This window comes from Eublepharis macularius, chromosome 12 (genome assembly GCF_028583425.1).
Source record: "Eublepharis macularius isolate TG4126 chromosome 12, MPM_Emac_v1.0, whole genome shotgun sequence".
In the NCBI taxonomy this organism is placed as follows: Eukaryota; Metazoa; Chordata; class Lepidosauria; order Squamata; family Eublepharidae; genus Eublepharis; species Eublepharis macularius.
In genome coordinates this window covers 53,441,154-53,461,395 of record NC_072801.1, presented here as the reverse complement: position 1 = coordinate 53,461,395, position 20,242 = coordinate 53,441,154, and the positions used below count along the sequence as shown (strand labels likewise).

The following is a 20,242-nucleotide window of genomic DNA, read 5'->3' as shown; positions in this document are numbered from 1 at the left end:
TAAAATAGCACACAACATCATGAAAACCTGTCACTTTGTCTCAGGACTTAATAGTGTGAAGGAAACCTTTTCAAACCATGATTTTTAGAGTACTATTTTCTTAAATTTTTCAACAGAGTAATCTAATTTAGGATAATTTCTCTCCCAGTTCTTCTCTCCACGTAAGATCATTCTTGAGAAGTATACCTCTGGTTAATAGGAAATATTTAAAACGTTGCTACAACAAATGATCTTAAAATCAGTTGCTTTTTAAGCTAAATATTGCATATATCCTAGACCAGGAGCTTGTTTGAATCCCAGAACATATAAAGCTGCTTTGTACACTGTTGTGCCATTGGTCCATACCATGGATTGAACTATGTTCTTTTGCATGCAATATACGTGCTTCTTCACTGAGCTATAAAACCACTCCTAACTCCCACTCTGAAATCTCTACCTACTTTTAGGAGAGAATGGATACAGCCTAAAAAGGCAAAAGGAGGAAGAGAAAATAAATCTATCTGGTGGTGAGAAGAAGCAGAAAAGGGAAAAAAAGGAAAGAGGAAGAGGGGAACAGAACAGGTGGGTGAGGGAGGGAGCAGAGGCTGTCGGGAGGAGAAAAAAGAGGTGAGTAGTTGGGTGGGAGAGATGGAAGTGGGAGAAGCTGCAAGCACTGCAGAAGGCAAAATGCAAGAAGGAAAAGGACAATGAGTTTCTCCCCTTCCACAAGTCCTTGCAAATTTCCCCCTTGTAGGTCTTATAATAAAGACCCAATTGGAAGTAGAATTGATTAGAAGTATCAGAACCTTTAATCCAGGTCAGCTGTCCTTTACACTTACCATAATGCCTGCTGTTTTTGTACCCATTTCTTTTGTTTGTGTGAAATATATTGTAGTCTGTTGAAACTGATCCAGTGCAAGCTTCTGGAAATGTCTTTTACTGACTGCATTGATGTCCATTAAATAGAATTTCTAAGCATACTAGTTGTTGATTGAGTCCATAACTATTCAGAACACTAGCTCTCCTCACTGTAGAAATATGTTTATAGAGCTTCAGAAATAAAAAAAATGCAATAAATGTGGTGGAGAGTCATAGTTGACGTATGGTGACCACTGATTGGATTTTAATGGCAAGAGACTAACAGAGGTGGTTTGCCATTGCCTGCTTTTACAACCATGGTCTTCCAATTTCTAACCAAGGCCAACCCTGCTTAGCTTCCAAGATTTAACAACACTGGGCTCGCCTGGGTTATCCAGGTCATGGTGCAACAACTATACACAACCCTGTTTCATAGATCCAGAGGAGTTAGCTGTGTTAGTCTGTATTTGCAAAATAGTAAAAAGTCCAGCAGCTCCTTTAACCAACTGTATTGAGGCATGAGCTTTCGAGAACCACAGTTCTCTTCATCAACTGCATCCTATTTCATGTAACTCTATTTCATGTATTCATCCAAGGTATGCTATTGCAGAAAATGGTATTACCAGGGCCGGCTCTTCAACAGAGGTGGGGCCGGCGGCTGCCTCAGACGCTTCTTTCTGAAGGAGGTGCTGTGTGCAGGCCCTGGCCCCACCCCTGACAACACCTCAGCCCAACCCAGCACCAGTGCAGCAGTGAGCAACAGACCCACGGGCCACATGGTGCAGAAGCAACCAGGCTGTGCCTGTTGCTTTGTGCCATGCTTTTGCACCCCCCAGCCCTCCTCGGCTGGCACAAGTGCGGCAGCGCCGCAGCCGCCAATCCCCTCCCTGGCACTCCATGTGGTGCCTGTGTACACACCAGAGCCCCACCCCACCATGCTCTCATTGATGCATGGGAGGCCATGTGTCCTGGTGCGCGTGTGGCGGAGGCTCTGGGGCACAACCGCAGTCCTTCTTCAAGCAGAAGTGTGCGCTGGCCTTTTGTGCTGAGCAGCAGCACACACACATCCTTCATTGAAGTACGGACTGGCTATGCCATGCCTATCCAGGTCCCTCAAGGATGGCATCAGTCCACCATATCCTGCCCTAGGTGGCAAAATGTGGGTGCCAGGTGCTGGTGGGTCTGTGGGAAGCCCAGCAGTAGTCTGGTATGAGGACCCAGCCCTATACAACTGAAGGTACCTCGGCAGCATGGAGCATCTCCCAAATGTGCCAATGCCTTGTTTGGGGGAAGAATGTTCCTAGGGACGGGAAGCTCCCTCCTTCCTGGCTGGTCTCCCCCACTTTTTGGTCAGGTACCAGACAGCCTGCTGTAGTTCATTTCATTAATCACCCTTCCCACCCAGAGAAGACCAGTAAATGATGCCTGTGCGGACACATGCTTCGACTGGGCCATCAGGTTATCAGCAGTGTGCAGTTGGCAGAGAAAGGTGACACTGAGTTGGCATTTTGCCTCCTCCAGATCCTGCCTGCAGACTCTTTGCTTTTGGGTTGTCATTCAAGCACCACCCCTACATGGGCAGGGCTCTGCCAACTGGGTGCTCTGTTTCCGGTGTGGCTTTTGGCTGCTTCAGCTCTTTTCTTGAGGGGGCATGTAACACTCACCCACAGCTTTAACACAGCCATGATTATCCCACAGTTTCCATATCTCAGTTTTAGGATTACAGCAGGCATGCGGGGGGACCTCTAAGTACGGGGGGGTTCTCAACTCCTTTAACTGTGTCACTTTATGGAGGGAGGCCTGTTGCTAGTTGGTGTGCTTTAGGCCTTCTCCAATGCCTCCTTGAAGGTCTTTTGATGGCGGCCCTAGTTAGCTTGCCCTTGAGGCCGGTGGATCCCTGGCCTGGATTCCTCAGGATTTCCACCCTCCCCAACTTGGAAAGCAGAGGTGTACAGGGCAATCTAGTTTGCCATGTTATTCAGCACTCAGTGGGCTTTCAATACTGCTGTACACCTGTTTAGGTGGAGGGGAGGCATGGCAACTTTGGTTTAGCATGCCTCCCAGCTTTGATGTGACAACACTTCTTTCAGCTGTTCTGCCTTGTTGTGGCCTAATCCCTTAAGGATGGGCCATGAGGTGCCTTTATGGCTCATGACACAAATCTTACAGGTGACATATTTGCAAACGAGCCAAAGGCAATGGGGCTTAGGAGGCTATTGGGCCCCAGGGTGGTTGGGAGTTATGCCCAGGGGTCCCCTTGGCCGGTACATGGAGGTCCAGTGATAGGATGTGACCGTTGTTCTGACATGCATGGCACACCCCCATCTCAATGCCTGAGTGGCCTGGTGGCTGGAAGGGGGATGTAGTTCTCTGCCTTGCCTCCTGGTCATTTAGGTGCGGTCCTCCACCTCATGTTGGTCATTCACCCAGGCAAGTAGTGGCCTGATAGTTTGAGGGGAGGTGCGGTCCTCCATCTCACATCCTGGTCATTCGCTGCTTGGTGTTGACCTTGTCTCCCAGGGCTTGGCCCCTTTCCTTACAGGCTCACACAGATCTTGGATTGTGGACTATAATGGTTGGTTACTGGACCGCTCCAATGACGAACCGACAGTCCTTTTCTCATCCATCTGTGACCTGGTAAACACCGTGCTTGCTCTCCTCTCCCTCGTCTCTCGCGGCCTTGAACCCCACTGCCTCGGTGTAGGCAACGATATCAGGGGTTCCGCCGCCGCCTTTGGTCGAGCTCCCCAGTCCTTCCGGACATCCTGGGTACCAGCTCTGTCGGGTGCGAGGGTATCTCCCTTGTTGTTTATGAACATTTCTCCATGAAGCCATGTCTTTGTGTTTTTCCATAATCATTTAGATATAACTCTCATTCCCTAGGGACTAATTACTACAAATTCCAGGGAAGAGTTCTCTGAACATCCTTAGAGATGAAGTAGAGATAAATTTTGCGGTCAACAAGGATTCAGTCACTGTTTATGGTTAGCACAGTGAACCTATTTAGCAAAATTAGCTTGGGTATCACTGTTCCTTTTACAGCGTTAGATAGACAGACAGCTGATTTTGTACAAGTTACAGAAATACAAAAACATTCCTAGGTAAATATTGGAAGACCACTGGAGTATGATTTACAAGAATTCTGTTCAGTAAAGCAGTAAGTGATTTTTACAATCTTTTGATCTCTTTTTCTTTTGTTGAGTACATCACATTGGTATACTATTTTCTTAGTAACTGAAAATTCTTATAATATTCCACTTGTACAGGTCAATACATGATTAGTTCTTCACATAATATAGCACAAGCAATTGTGTAACTGGGAGGGTATGAGAGATGTTCAAAACATATATTATGTGTATTTTCCAGATGAGATTAGTTTTCCTCACACAAAGTTCTTGCATATGCGCCTCATGAGAGGGAAACTACTGTGTCCAGAGCTGGTTTCTCTGAGGCATGGGCAGAATATTGAGAGCTGTTGTAGCATAGTGGTTAAGTGATTGGGCTGCAAACCAGGACTCTCCTGCTTCAAATCCCAGTACTGCCATGACCCCAGTAGGAGGCCTTCAATAAGCTGCTCCTCTCAGCCCTAGTTCATCAGTTGTATTGTGAGGATAATAACAGTGGAACACTGGCTGATTCCGCACATGTTGAATAATGCACTTTCAATGCACTTTATCAGTCATTTGAGGTGGATTTTTTGTTCTGCACACAAAAAAATCCATTCCAACTGATCTATAAAGAGGATTGGAAGTGCATTATCCAAAGTGTGCGGAATCACTCACTAATTTGTCTAGAAGAGCGGTATATAAACACAGATATTATTAATATCTAGGGAAGCACCACTGTTCTCTCTTTTACTCAGAGGAGACATTAGTGGCTGCTCACAGGCTTAATTTAGAACATTATTGGAAATAAAATTATCTCAGAATAGTGGGGGTGGTCTTCACTATCTTAAAGACCTGACAGGAACATTGACTTCTGGTAAGGCTGATACTGTTGGGACAGGTTTGAGTTCTTACCTGGTAGTTGCGGAGGCCCACCTTGCAGATGCCATTAAAATAAGTCTGCATCCATGAACAAAACAAATATTCCAAAAGGAATATGCCTCATTTTCTTAGAGATATGAGCTTAAACATATTCTTGAAAAAAGGCCAGTTGAAATAAACGGAGCTGTTTCCAAGATCTAGAATTACTGAGCTGTTCAATACATTTCAGTGGAATTTGATGGACGCCTGCACACCCTGTCCATAATAATAGATACATTTTATTTTATATTTCAATTTATCTATGATCTATGAGAAGGTTTGCACTGGGCTCCAGAATGTAGGTTCTCCATGCATAAAGATAGGGAACTGAAATAGAGATAAGAACTTGACATCAAGCTCCATCCATGGCATTTAATGTTCAAAGTAAAATCAGAATCTACATGACTCATCTGTCTCTTTTTTGTGGTAGGTCATGCACGATGTGCCACTTGTGGTTACATTTTCACACTTTCAGGCCCTGACTCATATTCAAGATTAATTTCACAATGGGAGAAATTAAAGTTCATTTACAGAGAGAACCATAAAGACTCTGAGTAATTGCAAACTAATCTATGGCAGGTAATTTACTAAATTTGCAGGACAAGGCACCCTGGGAAGCCAGCTGGGTTCTATATATAGTACCTGAAATATTAAAACTAATTAGTCTGCACTCAGCTTTTGAAAGTCAAAGACTTTGATCAGTTATTTCCAAGGCATTTTGTACACAGCATACTGCAAGGACTTGTACAGCTCAGTCTTATATTCTATTTCCTCATTTATCCTGTAGACCACATAGGGTGAGATCCAAACAGCTCTTCTGCTGGTGGAAAGTGAGAGGAGGCCTTTTCACCACCCAAAAAGGCTATGCTAGCAGTAACCATTGGACCCTCATGGACAAAAGCATTGTCTGCCAAAGGCTGGGGTGAAAAAGACCACTAGCCTAGGCAAGACTGAGCAAAACAGTTGGCTCATCAGCTATAATCTCAGTTGCCATCCATTGCTTGTCCTCCATTTCTCTTTGAAATTTAGAAGAAATTTTATAATGCCTTATGTAAAATGAATGTACAGTTATCATTAGTGTAATTTTATCATTTAAACTATTGCTTAGGAATTTTGACTCCCTTTTAAATTAAAACTGAACAACATCCTTAGAGAATCTTTACTTTGTAAAAGTCAATATAGTCCTTAATATTTTGTCAATACTTTTTATGAACTTTTAAGAATGCATACATTTATTTTAATAACAAAAATAACATGTAAAATACAAGAGACCATGTCTGATCCACAGAGAGGACTATACTTATGGAAGTTGAGTGGATAAAGCAAAATAACAGTCAAGTATGATCATTATTACATTTCCACTGGCGGCGGTGGTAGAGAGTGCCCTCAAGTTATAGCTGACTTATGGCAACCCCTGGTGAGGTTTTTATGGAAAAAGACTATCAGAGGTAGTTTGCCATTGCCTGCCTCTGCAACCCTGGTCTTTGCTGGAGGTCTCCCATCCAAGTATTAACCAAAATCAAACCCTGTTTAGCTTCTGAGATCTGACAAGATCAGGCTTATCTGGGCTATCCAGGTCAGAGTATTTCCACTAGCAAATGTTTCAATACTACCAACTTTAGAAATAAGTGATTGGATCCTCCTAGCTTTTGTACAGGTGAAAGATGAATGCTGTTGGAGATTGTAGGACTTACCTGAGACAAGTACGGTGAGGGTTATAATGATGAATCTATTGAGGCAAAATTGTGATGAAAAAGCTGGTAGAATCTAACCCATAGTTAGATCTAACCCTGTCTTCCTATGTAAAAGGTTTATTGTAGATTAGCTTTTTTTTTTATAAATCAGACTTGCACTAGGCCGAATGCAGTCAACCAATTATTGAAGACTTATATTCCACCTTCTCCACAAATGACATTCGCAATATAAGTAAACAGTTCTTAATGAAACAAGTCTATTTTCAAATAGCAGTAAAATGTGAAATTAAAGTGGAGGGAACCATATCGATCAACTAAAACCGTCATAGCATGTAAAAAGAACATCAGTATACAAAAATAATGAGATGGAGGGAAAAAATAGCCTCAAGGGAATCCAACAATAAATCAATCAGATAAAAATCTAGGTGCAATAACAAAAGTTCTTGGGCTGTCAAGAAAAGGTATTCAGTGATGGCCCAGGAGCAGGGAGAAGAGAATGATGTTCCAGAGATGGCCCAAGGGCAGCGAGAGGAGTAGGGTGTTCCATAGACAGGAGGTGCACACTGAAAAGCCCTTTCCTTGGAAACCAACTGCCTCACCCCTGAAGTCTGTGGAATGTGACATAGTACTTGAAATGATGAATGTAGTGATCAGGCAAGATTATATCGGGGTTGGACTAGATGGTCTGTATGGCCCCTTCCAACTCTATGATTCTATGATTCTATATGCTTGATGAACCCCCATTCCCCTTTTTTGCAGTCCTGGGTCTGGCAGTTAAACTGAGGTTTAACCAACTATGTGGTTGACTTCCATGTATGGATCTACATAGCATTTAGATCCACTTCATTGTGTAATTGGCATATAATGCACAATGCTAATTTACTGACACTGTTAAGAACATTGAAAAAGGTATACATTTTGTGATGCAAAGAAACTGAACATGGTGTGAAAAATAAAGAACCACAGGTATGATTTGCACAAAAGATGCAAAATCAAAATGGAAATTTTCCAATTAAAACAACAGGGATGAGATCTTTGAAACTGCCCTCAGCTGCCACAAGCTTGGAGAGGTATTAGTTGTGCACATCTCTCATAGACCAATGAAAGGTTTTTGTTTCCTAACTACAGGCAGCATACACTTTGTCAAGAAAGAAATGACCAACAGAAGTGTTGTGACTGACTTCCAGCTCTTAGGATTCTCTGATATTCCAGAGCTGCGCATTTTACATTTTCTGGGTTTTTTGCTAATGTATCTGGCAGCCTTGGTTGGGAATCTTCTCATGATAACAGTTGTAACCCTCAACCAACATCTTCATACTCCAATGTATTTTTTCCTGGCTAATTTAGCTCTTATCGATCTCAGTTTCATCTCCGTCACGGTGCCTAAAGCCATGGTGAATTCTCTGACAAAAACCAGAAGGATTTCCTATTTTGCATGCATGGCCCAGGTCTTCTTCTTCTTTTGGGCGGGGGCATCAGAATTCTTCCTCCTGACAGTCATGGCCTATGATCGCTATGTTGCTATCTGCAACCCCCTGAACTATGTGAAGGAAATGAACATGGAAGTCTGCATGAAATTGGCTGCCAGCGCATGGCTATTTGGGATTTTTGATGCAGTGCTGAACACTGCTTGCACATTTGCCATCCCTTTCTGCTCCAATGTCATCAACCAGTACTTCTGTGAAATCCCTCAGCTGCTGAAGCTTTCCTGCTCTGACTCCTACCTCATAGAAGTTGGAGCTCTCATATTTACTGCACTGATATGTATGAGCTGTTTTGGTTTAACCATTGTTTCCTATGTGCACATTTTTAGAGCTGTATTTAAAATTCCTTTGGCACAGGGAAGGAAAAAAGCCTTAACTACATGCCTTCCCCACCTTGCTGTGCTCTGTTTGTTCTATTTCACAGGACTCTATGCTTGCTTGGGGTCAACATTTAGAACATCATCATCAGGTTTGGATCTACTTCTTGCTGTGCTGTATTCTATGGTCCCTCCTTTTATGAATCCCCTCATCTATAGCATGAGAAACAAGGACATCATAGCAGCACTTTGGAGGCTTTCCCATAAAAACAGAAACCCGAGTTCCATTTAGAAACTTATTTTCAGACTGCACAGACCTAATCCCAGTGAGGTTAACTATGGCTGAATTCAGATGGACCTGGCAGAATATTTGTTTATTAAAACATTCATACCCTGCCTTTCCATGTGGTTCAAGGTGGTTTCCAACAATAGGTAAACACAACAACATTTCCAGCTAAAACCAGGATAAAATTACAAACCCCAACTCTCTCGCTCCCCCCTTAAAAGATGCTAGTGACAATTAAGTAGTTATGTGGATTCTGATGGGACTACCTTTAATCAATTTGGGGCATATGCATTTATGAAAGCTGATATCTTGCAGGGCAGTGCAATTTTCAAAAATATCATGTAAAATTATATTTTCAGCTGGTAGACCCCCCCTCAATTTTCCCAATACCTTCCACTTCCCAGTTGTAATTCGATTTCCTATGCCTTGTCATGTTTAGTAATAAGCAAACTCATTTCAGATTACACTTGCTTTTTATGAGTACATCATCAGAATGCCTGGGGGAGGGTGGGGAATCATTTTTTTCATTTTTTTCATTTATACCCCACTTTTCTCCCCAGAGGGGGGACAAAGAGGCTTATAACATTCTCCCCTTCTATATTTTATCCTCACAACAACCCTGTGAGGTAGGTTCGGCTGAGACTGTATGACTTGCCCAAACAAGCTTCCATAGAAGAGTGAGGTTTTGATCATGGGTCTCCTAGATCCTAGTCTGACATTCTAACCACTACACAATGCTGAAGTAAATTTGATTTTGATCCTAGCTTAAACACATAACACACAGAGAGAGATGCTGGGACTCAAAGCTTTCTTGAAGCTCTATCCTTTCATCTGGAAGCTGTTCTATCGAAATCCCAGATATGTGGGGATTCTAACAAGGAGAGGAAATCTCTACACCAGCTAAAGAGCACTTCAACCAAATCTTTCCCTTCATATGCTTCAGCTGAAAGCAGATGCGAGGGCCAAGCCATGACACAGGTGAAGCCCAGCAATCTATTTGCCTCTCTTTTGTTCCGCTTGAATTCTTTAATCATTTAAATGTATATCTTTGCTTACAGAGAGTTTTAACACACTCAGTTAGACTCCAGAGAATTATCTCCAGATGTCAAGTCAAAACAGATACATTGAAACCTTCCAATAAAGATATTCTTCTACTTTGGAGGCAATATGGAACCCACTTCACACATTTTAGAAATTTATAGCATAATAAAATAGGATCAAGAAATAGATAAAGTTATGCAGAACACTGATGTAGATGATGTAAATAGACAGGAGAAGAATCACAGAAAATGAGGATGGGTTGGATCTTGCCAGTTTTTTTACTTAACTTTGCCAACTTTGCATTCTTTTTACATCCTCCATCTGACATGACTTTTTAAAATGCATGTTCTATGTTCACCACCATAGCTATCATCATAGTGGTCCTTTTTCACCAGCAGACACATCTTGTGGGATCTAACTGGAAATATCAACATCTGTAAGTAAAAAAACTACCTCTGCTCAAAACATGGTAGAGGAGGAGGCTGGCTATTGCAATGAGTGCCCATTGAACAGTTGAAAAACAGGTGAGAGAGAAAGACTTCCAGGGTATAGGACAAGGTGATGGAGTATTTTGGAGTGACATAATAGGGAGTAGATGGATGGAAAGAGTAACTGACGAACACAGACAGATGGATAAATGAAGTGAATACCCAAATATATAGTTAATTTTTCCTAATTATCATTCTCTCCTCTCTATTTCTTTCCCTTGTTGATTGTTCAACTTAAGTGTCTACTGAAAAAAAAATTATCTGTGTTAAATAAGTGGTAACTTCATTCCCACAGGGAATGTATCTATAATACCTCCATGAAGCTTGTAAGACTTACATGTTTGGGGTAACATCCAATAAGCAATGTCATGAGAGTTTTCATAATCTCCCCCCGCCCCCTCCTCACCAACACTAAAATGTTGATCCACATTTCTACCAGACCAAATGATGGGAAAGAAATGAAGCCCAGTAAAGAGAAAATAGAGCTCAGTGAATATTTCTGAATGGGGCCATATTTGGCTGCTTCCACACACGTGGGATAATGCACTTTCAATGCTCTTTAGTGATCATTTGGAACTGGATCTTTGTGTGTGAAACAAAAATCCACTTCTAAAGGATTTCTAAAGTGTATTGAAAGTGCATTATTCAATGTGTGCGGAAACGGCCTTTCAGTGCTAAAGGGTATGATGTGCAAGGATGACATCACAGAATGAAAGATTGAAATGGATTTACAATAAAAGTGTTGAGAAAAACCTTTGCCTAACCCCCAGAGTGAACTCCAATACCTTCCCTTAGGCTTAAGTAACAACAGTGGACTTGTACCAACCAAACCTTACTGTTGCTAATGACAGTTGCTAATATTACTAATATTGAGTGGAATCTGTTTCCATATGAATAATAATAATAACAACATTCGATTTATATACAGCCCTTCAGGATGACTTAACACCCACTCAGAGCGGTTTACAAAGTATGTTATTATTATCCCCACAACAAAACACCCTGTGGGGTGGATGAGGCTGAGAGAGCTAGAAGCTGTGACTGACCCAAGGACACCCAGCTGGCTTCAAGTGGAGGAGTGAGGAATCAAACCCAGTTCTTCATATTAGAGTCCTGCGCTCTTAACCACTACACCAAGATCATAAGCTAGGCCCTTGTCAAGCTTCTCTAATGGTCCAGTAGTTTGATGGTGATTCACAATGGCTACTGCTACAATAGAAGTTTAATGAACACAAATTAGATATTCCACTTTCATTACAACAGCATTCTCCCCTCTTTCATTTGATCCTCACAGCATTAACCTCATGAGGTAGATTTGACTGAGAGAGAATGACAACCAAAGGCCTCCAAAAAGCTTCCATAGCAGTGGAAATTCAAACCTAGGTGTCTCAGGCCCTAGCTCACTTAACATTGTTATGGGGAGCAGAATTTCTTTTTTGACATTCACTTTTTAAATATATAGCCATTGATTCCTCTCACTCTCTTTTTGTTTTTCAAAAGATGAATTTCTTTTTCATTTTACTTTGTCATTTTCTGTTAGGCCTGTATACATGCCTTGATAGCTTCTGCCCTTGCAGGGTTTGTTTGCTTGTTTGATGTAAGACACCACAGGAGAGGAGGAAGCTTTGGGCAGACATTGCTTGCCTCTGAGCATCAGGTGAATGAAATTCAGAAATTCTGTAGAACTTCCCTTCCTGCCCCTTCTCTCTTCAAATTTCTCTTTTGATCAACATGGAATTTATTTGAAACAGACTCCAATCCCTAAAAAGAGAAATGGATTTCTGGATTTCAGGGAGAAATGGGTAAGAAGGAACTAAGATAATTCCTCTTTGCAATGCCTGTCCCAACCACTACACCATGCTGTATCCTGTGCTGTATTTATAGTGCAAATCCTTGGCACTTGGCAATCATGGTGGGGTTTCCCTTCACCCCTTGTTAATATTAGGGTCACTGGCATTTTCTGATAATTAATGAAACAAATTGAAATACTTGGGGTGCATCACCAGATTATCTCTATAGTGTCTTTTTGAGTCTTTGAAATCAGTGTAAAATAGTTTGCAATTTAATAAAGATAATCAGATGAATATCTTTAGGCCATTGCAAATAGTTTGCAATTTAATAAAGATAATCAGATGAATATCTTTAGGCCATCAGCATCATCTCTTTCACCTGAGAAGAAGAAATGTGTTGGGATAAGCAATCTACAGTTTTATTCCTTCTTAAATGTTCCCTATATATCCTAGACAGAGGCAATGAAATATTGACTGCTAACAATTAGCTCTATTTATTTTATAAATTAGTATGATAGAATCTCCTAATGTTGAATTGATGCCTATACTAGATTTATATTCTATTTCCCCCTTTTCGTTTCTCCCTTTCTCCAACAGAGACATCCCACACAGAATACTGAAAATGATATGGCCGACCAAAGCATTATGACTGAGTTTCTTCTCTGGTTGTTCTTTGAAATTCCAGCGATTTCATACTTTTTGCCATTTTTCATCACCTGTTTGGCAGCCCTGATTGGAAATCTGCCAGTGACAGTTGCTGTAACCTTCAACCAACATCTTCATACTCCAATATACTTTTTTCTGGTTAATTCAGTTGCTATGGACTTTGGTAACATCCCGGTCATCATCCCAAAAGCCACAACTGATTATTTATCCACAACCAGGCAAATTTCATATTCTGAATTTGTGGCCCAGGTCATCTTCTTCCTTTTTATAGCATCAGAATTCTTCCTATGGACTATCATGGCCTACGGTCAATATGTTGCCATCTGCAACCCATTACAATATGATCAATTTATGAACAAAGTATCCTGTCTTCAAATGGTTTTTAGCATATTTAATGGTATTTTAGATACGAACTGCAAGTATGTATTATGTGCCGTCGAGTCACCTCTGACCTATGGTTACCCTATGAATGAAAGATCTCCAAAACATCCTCTCATTAACAGACTTGCTCAGATCCTGCAAACTAGAGGACATGCCTCTTTTATTTAGTCAAGCCATCTCGTTTTGGGTCTTCCTCTTTTTCTAGTGCCTTCCACTTTTCCTAGCATTATTGACTTTTCCAGAGAATCTGGTCTTCTCATGATGTGACCAAAGTACAATAGCCTCAGTTTTGTCATTTTAGCTTCTAGGGAGAATTCAGGCTTGATTTGATCTAGTGCCCACTTATTTGTCTTTTTGGCCATCCATGGTATCTGCAAAACTATCCTCTAGCACCTCATTTCAAATGAATTCATTTTCTTCCTGTCAGCTTTCTTCACTGTCCAACTTTCACATCTATAAATAGTAATGGGGAATACCATAGTTTGGATTATCTTGATCTTAGGGCCAAGCTACAAGTGGCAAATGACACTTGAACGGCAAGTGGATTTAGTGGAGGGCGAGGGAACAGGGAGAAATCCACTTGCCAATCAAGTGTCATTTGTCACTTGTAGCTTGGCCCCCAGTTTCCAGAAAAACATCTTTATCTTTAAGGATCTTCTCTAGCTCCTTCACAGCTGCTCTTCCAAGTCTCAGTCTTCTGATTTCTTCATTGCTGTCTTCTTTTTGGTTGATGATTCATGATTAGAATAGAAAATCTTGAAACAAACTAGACGTTAGTTTTTTTTCACAGGATAACCATGGAGATTTGCAGCCATGCTGCACATGCGAAAAACACAGATGGGCCCAAATCTGATCATAACAGTCTTGCAGGCTCCTACCTCCCCCCATGCCATTTTCAACAAGTGAAACAACCTGGCAGCAAACACATGAAGAAGTAATGTCTAGTTTGGCTCCTACACACTAGTTGTACACTTGCAATCACCTTCTGTTCCAGTGTTTTCAACCATTTCTTCTGTGAAAGCTCATGGCTTCTCTTGATTAGGATACTGTCATCTTGTCTGCATTCTTAGAGTATTATAAATATTTCCTATCTCTGGATTTTTAGGGAAGTACGGAAGATCCCTGATACACAAATAAGGGGGGAAAGCCCGCAACCTCACTCAATTGTCCATTCCTTGTTCTGTGTCAGTAGAAACATTGCTTATCTGGTAGCCAATCATGGGTCTTCAACAGATTTAGGTCTTGTACTTGCTGTGATATATTCTCTTTTATAAAGTCTATCATTTATTGCTTGAGGAATAAAAAGCTGATGACAGCACTTTGGAGATTTTTTGGTAAAAATAAAATTTTCACTTTCACTTCCAAAACATAGTTATGTTTTGTAAGTTTTATGATAGTTATGTTTACAAAACATAACTATCAGCATGTACCATTTCCTTCCGAAACTAGGATCCACAGGGTAGTTTTTCAGAGGGGGGGGGCAACTATTCTGTCTAAGATATAAAATGGGTTGTATCAGGATTTACTTCCAAACTTAAGTCTTAATAATGAATTAAACAAATATCCGGTCAAGTGGTTGGATCTAGTCAGCTTTTCTGCTGGTGGGAAAGGGAGAAGGGATTCCCCCTTTGGCCACCCACCAGAAAGCTATACCGGGGGGGGGGGGAGAGGTCTTGCAATGTGCAGGTGAGATGGATTCAGTAAAACTGGGAATAACTGACTGAAAAGAATGAATGGATCCAATCCTTCGCCATTACACTGGCTTCCTCACAATGAAATATCACAGGAAAATTAATCATTATAGACAGAACCACACAATGCAAGACCATTTTGGATTCAGGTTTAATTATTCTTCTTTTCTTTTTTTCTTTTTTAAGAAACTTTGCGGAGTTAAGATCAGACCTTAGAATAATAACATAACATCTGAGGAGAAAGAGGCAAGCCAATAGATGAATGTTGGCAGCCAAGATGGCAAAAACTTCCCTAGCCACAATAATAAAGTGTTTGAATCTTCTATAATAAAGGAGATTCAAACACTGCAAAAATACCAGCAAGCTGACTAGGAAAGCTACAGTGAAGATGATGGTGGCTGAAAATCCAGGAAGCCCCATAAAAAGCAGAACATGGAGACGGATGCTTGATTACGTTCTACTGTGACACAGGGCCAAGCTACACATGACGAAAGACACTTGCCTGGCAAGTGGATTGAGTGGAGGGCAAGTGAACAGGGAGAAATACACTTGCCGTTAAAGTGTCATTCGTCACTTGTAGCTTGTCCCTGAGCACGTCTAGAATGCGAATGAAGTTGTGATCACCAGCCATATAATACAAATACCCATTTGTATGAAGGAGCAGGAAAGAATGATAATGCTGACCACCTATTTCTCTACTAAGGGTGAAATTACAAGTGATGAATGACACTTGAACAACAAGTGTATTTCTCCCTGTTCACTTGCCCTCCACTCAATCCACTTGCTGTTCAAGTGTCATTCGTCACTTGTAGCTTGGCCCTAAATTCCTCATCCTCTTGCTTTTGTTTATGGTCATGAAGGCCAGACACAGAATGACAGGGTTTTTTAAAAAAAAAATTGCCAAAACATAAGGAACTGCAATGGGAAAATAATGTCGAAAGCCACTTGTCTGAAAAGGTGGGTCATCTTTCCAGGCTTTCAAAAGAAAAGCAGGGTGACAGCAAGAATATAATGTGTTTCTAAGTATTGGCTTTGACAATGTAAGTACTCTTTTTTTAAAAATGAAAGATTTATATCACCAATCTTGTAATCACTTTCAAAAAAAGGAATCCAGTGTCCACCACAATGAAGTCAGTTGTCTCCAAGCCATCGAACTGGAACTGTTTCTCCCACTCTCCTGTTTCGTAACAGAGGACAAGAGTGAAATGTGGGCCTTGTCATGCCAGGGGCATTTTGCTTCAACCGGTTGGACTTTTGGTAGGTAAATGCATGCCCTGCTCACCAATCGGTAATATCCTTCTGGGGTTTCCCAGGCCTTCTCACCTTTCTTTAAGCAATGTGGGATAAGCAAGTCACTTGGTGGCCAAGTGCCTAAAAGCCCCATGGCGCAGAGTGGCAAGCTGCTGTACTGCAGCCAAGCTTTGCTTATCCTGGTAGAGGCCGGGTTCAGGTAGCCGGCTCAAGGTTGACTCAGCCTTCCATCCTTCTGAGGTCAGTAAAATGAGTACCCAGTTTCCTGGGGGTAAAGTGTCAATGACTGGGGAAGGCAAATGGCAATCCACCCCGTAACAAAAAGTCTGCCAAGAAAACGTCGTGATGCGACATCCCCCCATGGGTCAGTAATGACTTGGTGCTTACATAGGGGATTACCTTTTGGGGGCCAAGCAGAAATTTATGGGTACTTTCTGACTGAATGTTGAAGGACCCTTTTATCCTGCTTCATATTGCTGTGCTGTGGGACAATTAATTTTAAAAGACCTGGTCATAGGACTGGGTGAGCCGAAACTAATGAAATAGCTCACCCCAATGGTCCACTCTATTTATCTGACAGCCCCGATGACCTCACATTCCAGAAATATGCTTGAAAGAAAAGGTCAAAGGTTTCTAATTTTTTCACACCACTACTCAGACTCTTGCCTATAGGTGCTTTTTAATGTAATAATAATAATAATAAATAATAACAGTGTGCTTAAATACCATCCTTCTGGACAGATTAGTGCCACACTCAGAGTGGTGAACAAAGTCAGTGTTATTATTACCCCCACAATACAGCTGAGGAGTGGCTTACCCAAAGCCACCTGCAGAGTTCATGGCAGTAGTGGGAGTCGAACCAACAGAGTGCTCATTTTTAGCCCACTATGCTACAGCAACTCTCTTTCACTGAATGTGTACACAAGTTATAGAATCTTGGCTTCTGAGCTTTGCTACCCTCAGGGAATGAATCTCTAAACACCCAAATATTAAGGATATGAATAAAGCTTCTTTCCAATCAGAACCTTTGTCATTACTGCTCTATTCTAAGGTACAGAGAGATAGAATATCGAATGGATGGAGAGACCACTGCTTCAAAAATTGCACATGGTGTACAAAGGTATAGCAGAGGGAAAGAATGTTGGCTAATGGAAGAATTCTACCACAAGATTATGGAATAGCTTGCAGGAGAAGGTTATCAGGGAACCGTCTGAGACAGTTGGGTAGTATATTCTGTTCTGCAGAAGGCTTTGCTGTTTTCTAGACTGTATCAATAAATGTTTGCATTGTGATGGCCATATGTTAGCATTTGTATTCATGTCTTTTTGATTGTCAAAATACTGTATTGTTTAAATTGGTATGCCTGTAGATGTGCTGGGATGTCAATGTTTAAAGAAAGAAAGAAATCTCATCCTTTACCTGTACTACTCAATTTTTCTCCCATGTAGCCTCTTTCAGTACCTTGTAATACCCACCTATGGTTACAGTAGCCCACTATCATACACTAAATATGAAACATCTTTTGGCATAAATACAATTATGAGAGGAAGGAGGGAGATGGAGCAACATTTCAACACATCAGATTTTTCAGTGCAATGAACTTTGGTCTAATTTGAACAGATGATTGTGGATAATTTTAGCTAAACTCCTTTTAGTGTGGGTTCCAAGAGACGAACAAGACCCTACTATTGATATGCAGCATACTTGGTTTTCAGAGGCAATGGACCACTACCCTTGCTTTTATGTTTCAACAGATTTCATTATCTGAAGCCCCAAAAGCCTTCAACAGAAACTGCTTTGTGTCATTTGGACAGATAACTTTAAATCATTTTAGTTGAACACATTTCAGGGTGGGTTTCAAGAGATGAACGGGGCTCCAAGAATGCTGAGGAATCTTTATTTTCATTGACTCAAGCAACTTGACCTTAGTTTCTACCTGAACTTGCAACTACTTTCTTTGCTCTTCTATTGCAGAGGCAACAAATGAATCTCCTGAGGAGGAAATGCCCAACAGAAGCGTGATAACATACTTTCTACTTGTAGGTTTTTCTGAGATCCAGGAGGGACAAAATTTACATTTTGTAGTATTTTTTATAACCTACCTTGTGGCTCTGATGGGGAATCTTCTCATCATCACCATAATAGTTCTCAACCACCACCTCCATACCCCAATGTATTTCTTTGTCTTAAATCTGTCTATTGTTGACCTTGGATACATCTCAGTCACCATCCCCAAAGCTATGGCCAACTCCTTAATGAAAACAAGGTGGATCTTGTATTCTCATTGTGTTGTCCAAACATTTTCCTTCGTTCTTTTTGGAGCATCTGAATTCTTTCTCCTGACTGTTATGGCCTACGATCGCTATGTTGCTATTTGTCACCCACTGCATTATGAAACTGTGATGAAAAGAGGTGCCTGCATCCAAATGGCAGGCTTTGCATGGACATTTGGACTTCTAACAGCAACTTTACATACTGCAGCCACATTTGCAAGCCCTTTCTGCTCCAACGTCATCAACCAGTTCTTCTGTGAGATCCCACAACTGCTGAAGCTCACTTGTTCCAACATGTATCTCCTTGAAGTTGGAGCTCTTATCCTAACTGGTTGCTTATATTTTAGCTGCTTCCTTTTCATCCTTATGTCTTACATGCACATCTTCAAAGCTGTGATGAGAATCCCATCCGTGCAGGGAAGGCAAAAGGCCTTCTCTACCTGCCTGCCCCACATCATTGTGCTCTCCATGTTCTATTTTTTTGGTGTCTTTGCCTACTTACGACCGATCAACAGGACTCCATCAAGGATGGATCTGCTGGCTGCTGTAGCTTATTGTGTTGTGCCACCATTCATGAACCCTTTAATATATAGCATGAGAAACAAGGATATCAAAGCAGCTCTTTGGAAACTGATTGACTAGAGCTAGTTTTTAGTTTCACGTAAAGGCATGACTTCATGAACTTCATCTCAAAGTATCATTGCAAATGAAAATAATGCTTGCAAAATTCTGGATATGAGGTTGGGTCCCACCAACTATTCTATTGGTGAAGAAAGGGTCCCGTTTGACCTCCCCAAACACATGTTGTCAAAACCCATATGGGATGGGAACTCTATTAAGCAGGGGAATTGGATGAGTTTGTGGCCTTTTTTGCACAATTTTTGTCACATTTGGTTCCATACCTCTTCAATTTTTCTTCTGAAATCCAAACAATTAACTCCCCCTTCAGATTTCAACGTGATGTTTCAAGGGTTCTCTTCTGAGTTTTCTGCCTGTACTTTTTCTGTGTGGGGAGAAAACTCTTGAAACATCACATTGAAATTTGAAGGGCAAGTTAATCATCTGGAATTTGGAAGAAAACCTGAAGAAGTACGGAGCCAAATGTGGCAAAAATTGCGTGTGCAAAAAAGGCCTGTGTGAAAAAACTGGCTTGCTCCAAACACTGTTTAATTTTTTCCCCTAGTTTCTCCAAAGGATTTTTTTTAAAAAGAAAGTTGACTAAAATGTGTCATATGGAGAGATGTTGCAGGAAATCAAATATTTCAACTTTGTAATTAATTTTGTATACACTTCACTGGGGATCCAGTGAATTGTAGTAGTTATTGTCAGATTAGAATCAGGCAGTGCAACCATTAACATATATTCTCAGAGATAAATCACACTGTGTTCAGTGATTTATTTCCTCTTAAGAAGAGTTATATTCTAATATATCCATTGACTTCAATGGCCTTAGAAGGCTGTAGCTCTGGATCTCTTACAGTGTCGTACTAACACTATAACCCCACCTGGCCATAAAACTCAATGCATGACCTTATGCCAGTCACCCTCTCACACCCTAACCCATCTCATAGGATGTCTGTGAGAATAACTCAAGGAAAGGAGAAGTGTGTATACTACTCTGAAATCCTTGGGGGAAGGGCAGGATCAAAAGGCACTGAGGGAGAAAATGCCTCCATAAATGCCATTTCTAGTTTTGGCAAGCACTCTTATTTAACAAACAAATGTAATAAATACATTTGAACCTCTTGAAAGATCCTAAGGACCCTGCCATGTTTTTTTTAAAATATACAATACAATACCGCTATCTCTAATAATGATATGAAGGGCTCGCCTCAGTGGTGAGAAGGTGACATGGTATAGCCTGATCTTTTCAGATCTCAGAAACTATGCAGGGGCAGTACGTGGGTGGGAGACCACCAAGGAAGACTGGGGCTGCTCGGTAGAGGCAGGCAATGGCAAACCACCTTGGCTCATTTCTTGCCTTGAAAAGCCCTTGATGGGGTCACCGTAAGTTGATT

The 20,242-nt window shown here is 41.2% G+C and overlaps 2 protein-coding genes across 2 annotated transcripts; both read left to right on the top strand.

The window, feature by feature from the left end:
* The first annotated feature begins 7,710 nt into the window (after nucleotides 1–7,710).
* LOC129339401 (olfactory receptor 14A16-like) lies at nucleotides 7,711–17,874 on the top strand. Its single transcript, XM_054993981.1, has 2 exons — nucleotides 7,711–8,320; nucleotides 17,801–17,874. The coding sequence occupies exons 1-2, from the start codon at nucleotides 7,711–7,713 to the stop codon at nucleotides 17,872–17,874; spliced, it is 684 nt and encodes a 227-aa protein (XP_054849956.1).
* A 77-nt stretch (nucleotides 17,875–17,951) lies between these two features.
* LOC129339400 (olfactory receptor 14A16-like) lies at nucleotides 17,952–18,866 on the top strand. Its single transcript, XM_054993980.1, has one exon. It carries the CDS (start codon nucleotides 17,955–17,957, stop codon nucleotides 18,864–18,866), a length of 912 nt encoding a protein of 303 aa, XP_054849955.1. The 5' UTR covers nucleotides 17,952–17,954.
* Nucleotides 18,867–20,242: the final 1,376 nt, after the last annotated feature.

What these genes read in the sequence shown, in the direction of transcription:
- LOC129339401 (XM_054993981.1), top strand. Translation starts at nt 7,711, where the DNA reads ATGACCAACAGAAGTGTTGTGACTGACTTCCAGCTCTTAGGATTCTCT. An exon ending in CATATTTACTGCACTGATAT is followed by an intron (nt 8,321 to 17,800) that starts GTATGAGCTGTT and finishes AACACATTTCAG; the next exon opens with GGTGGGTTTCAAGAGATGAA.
- LOC129339400 (XM_054993980.1), top strand. Translation starts at nt 17,955, where the DNA reads ATGCCCAACAGAAGCGTGATAACATACTTTCTACTTGTAGGTTTTTCT.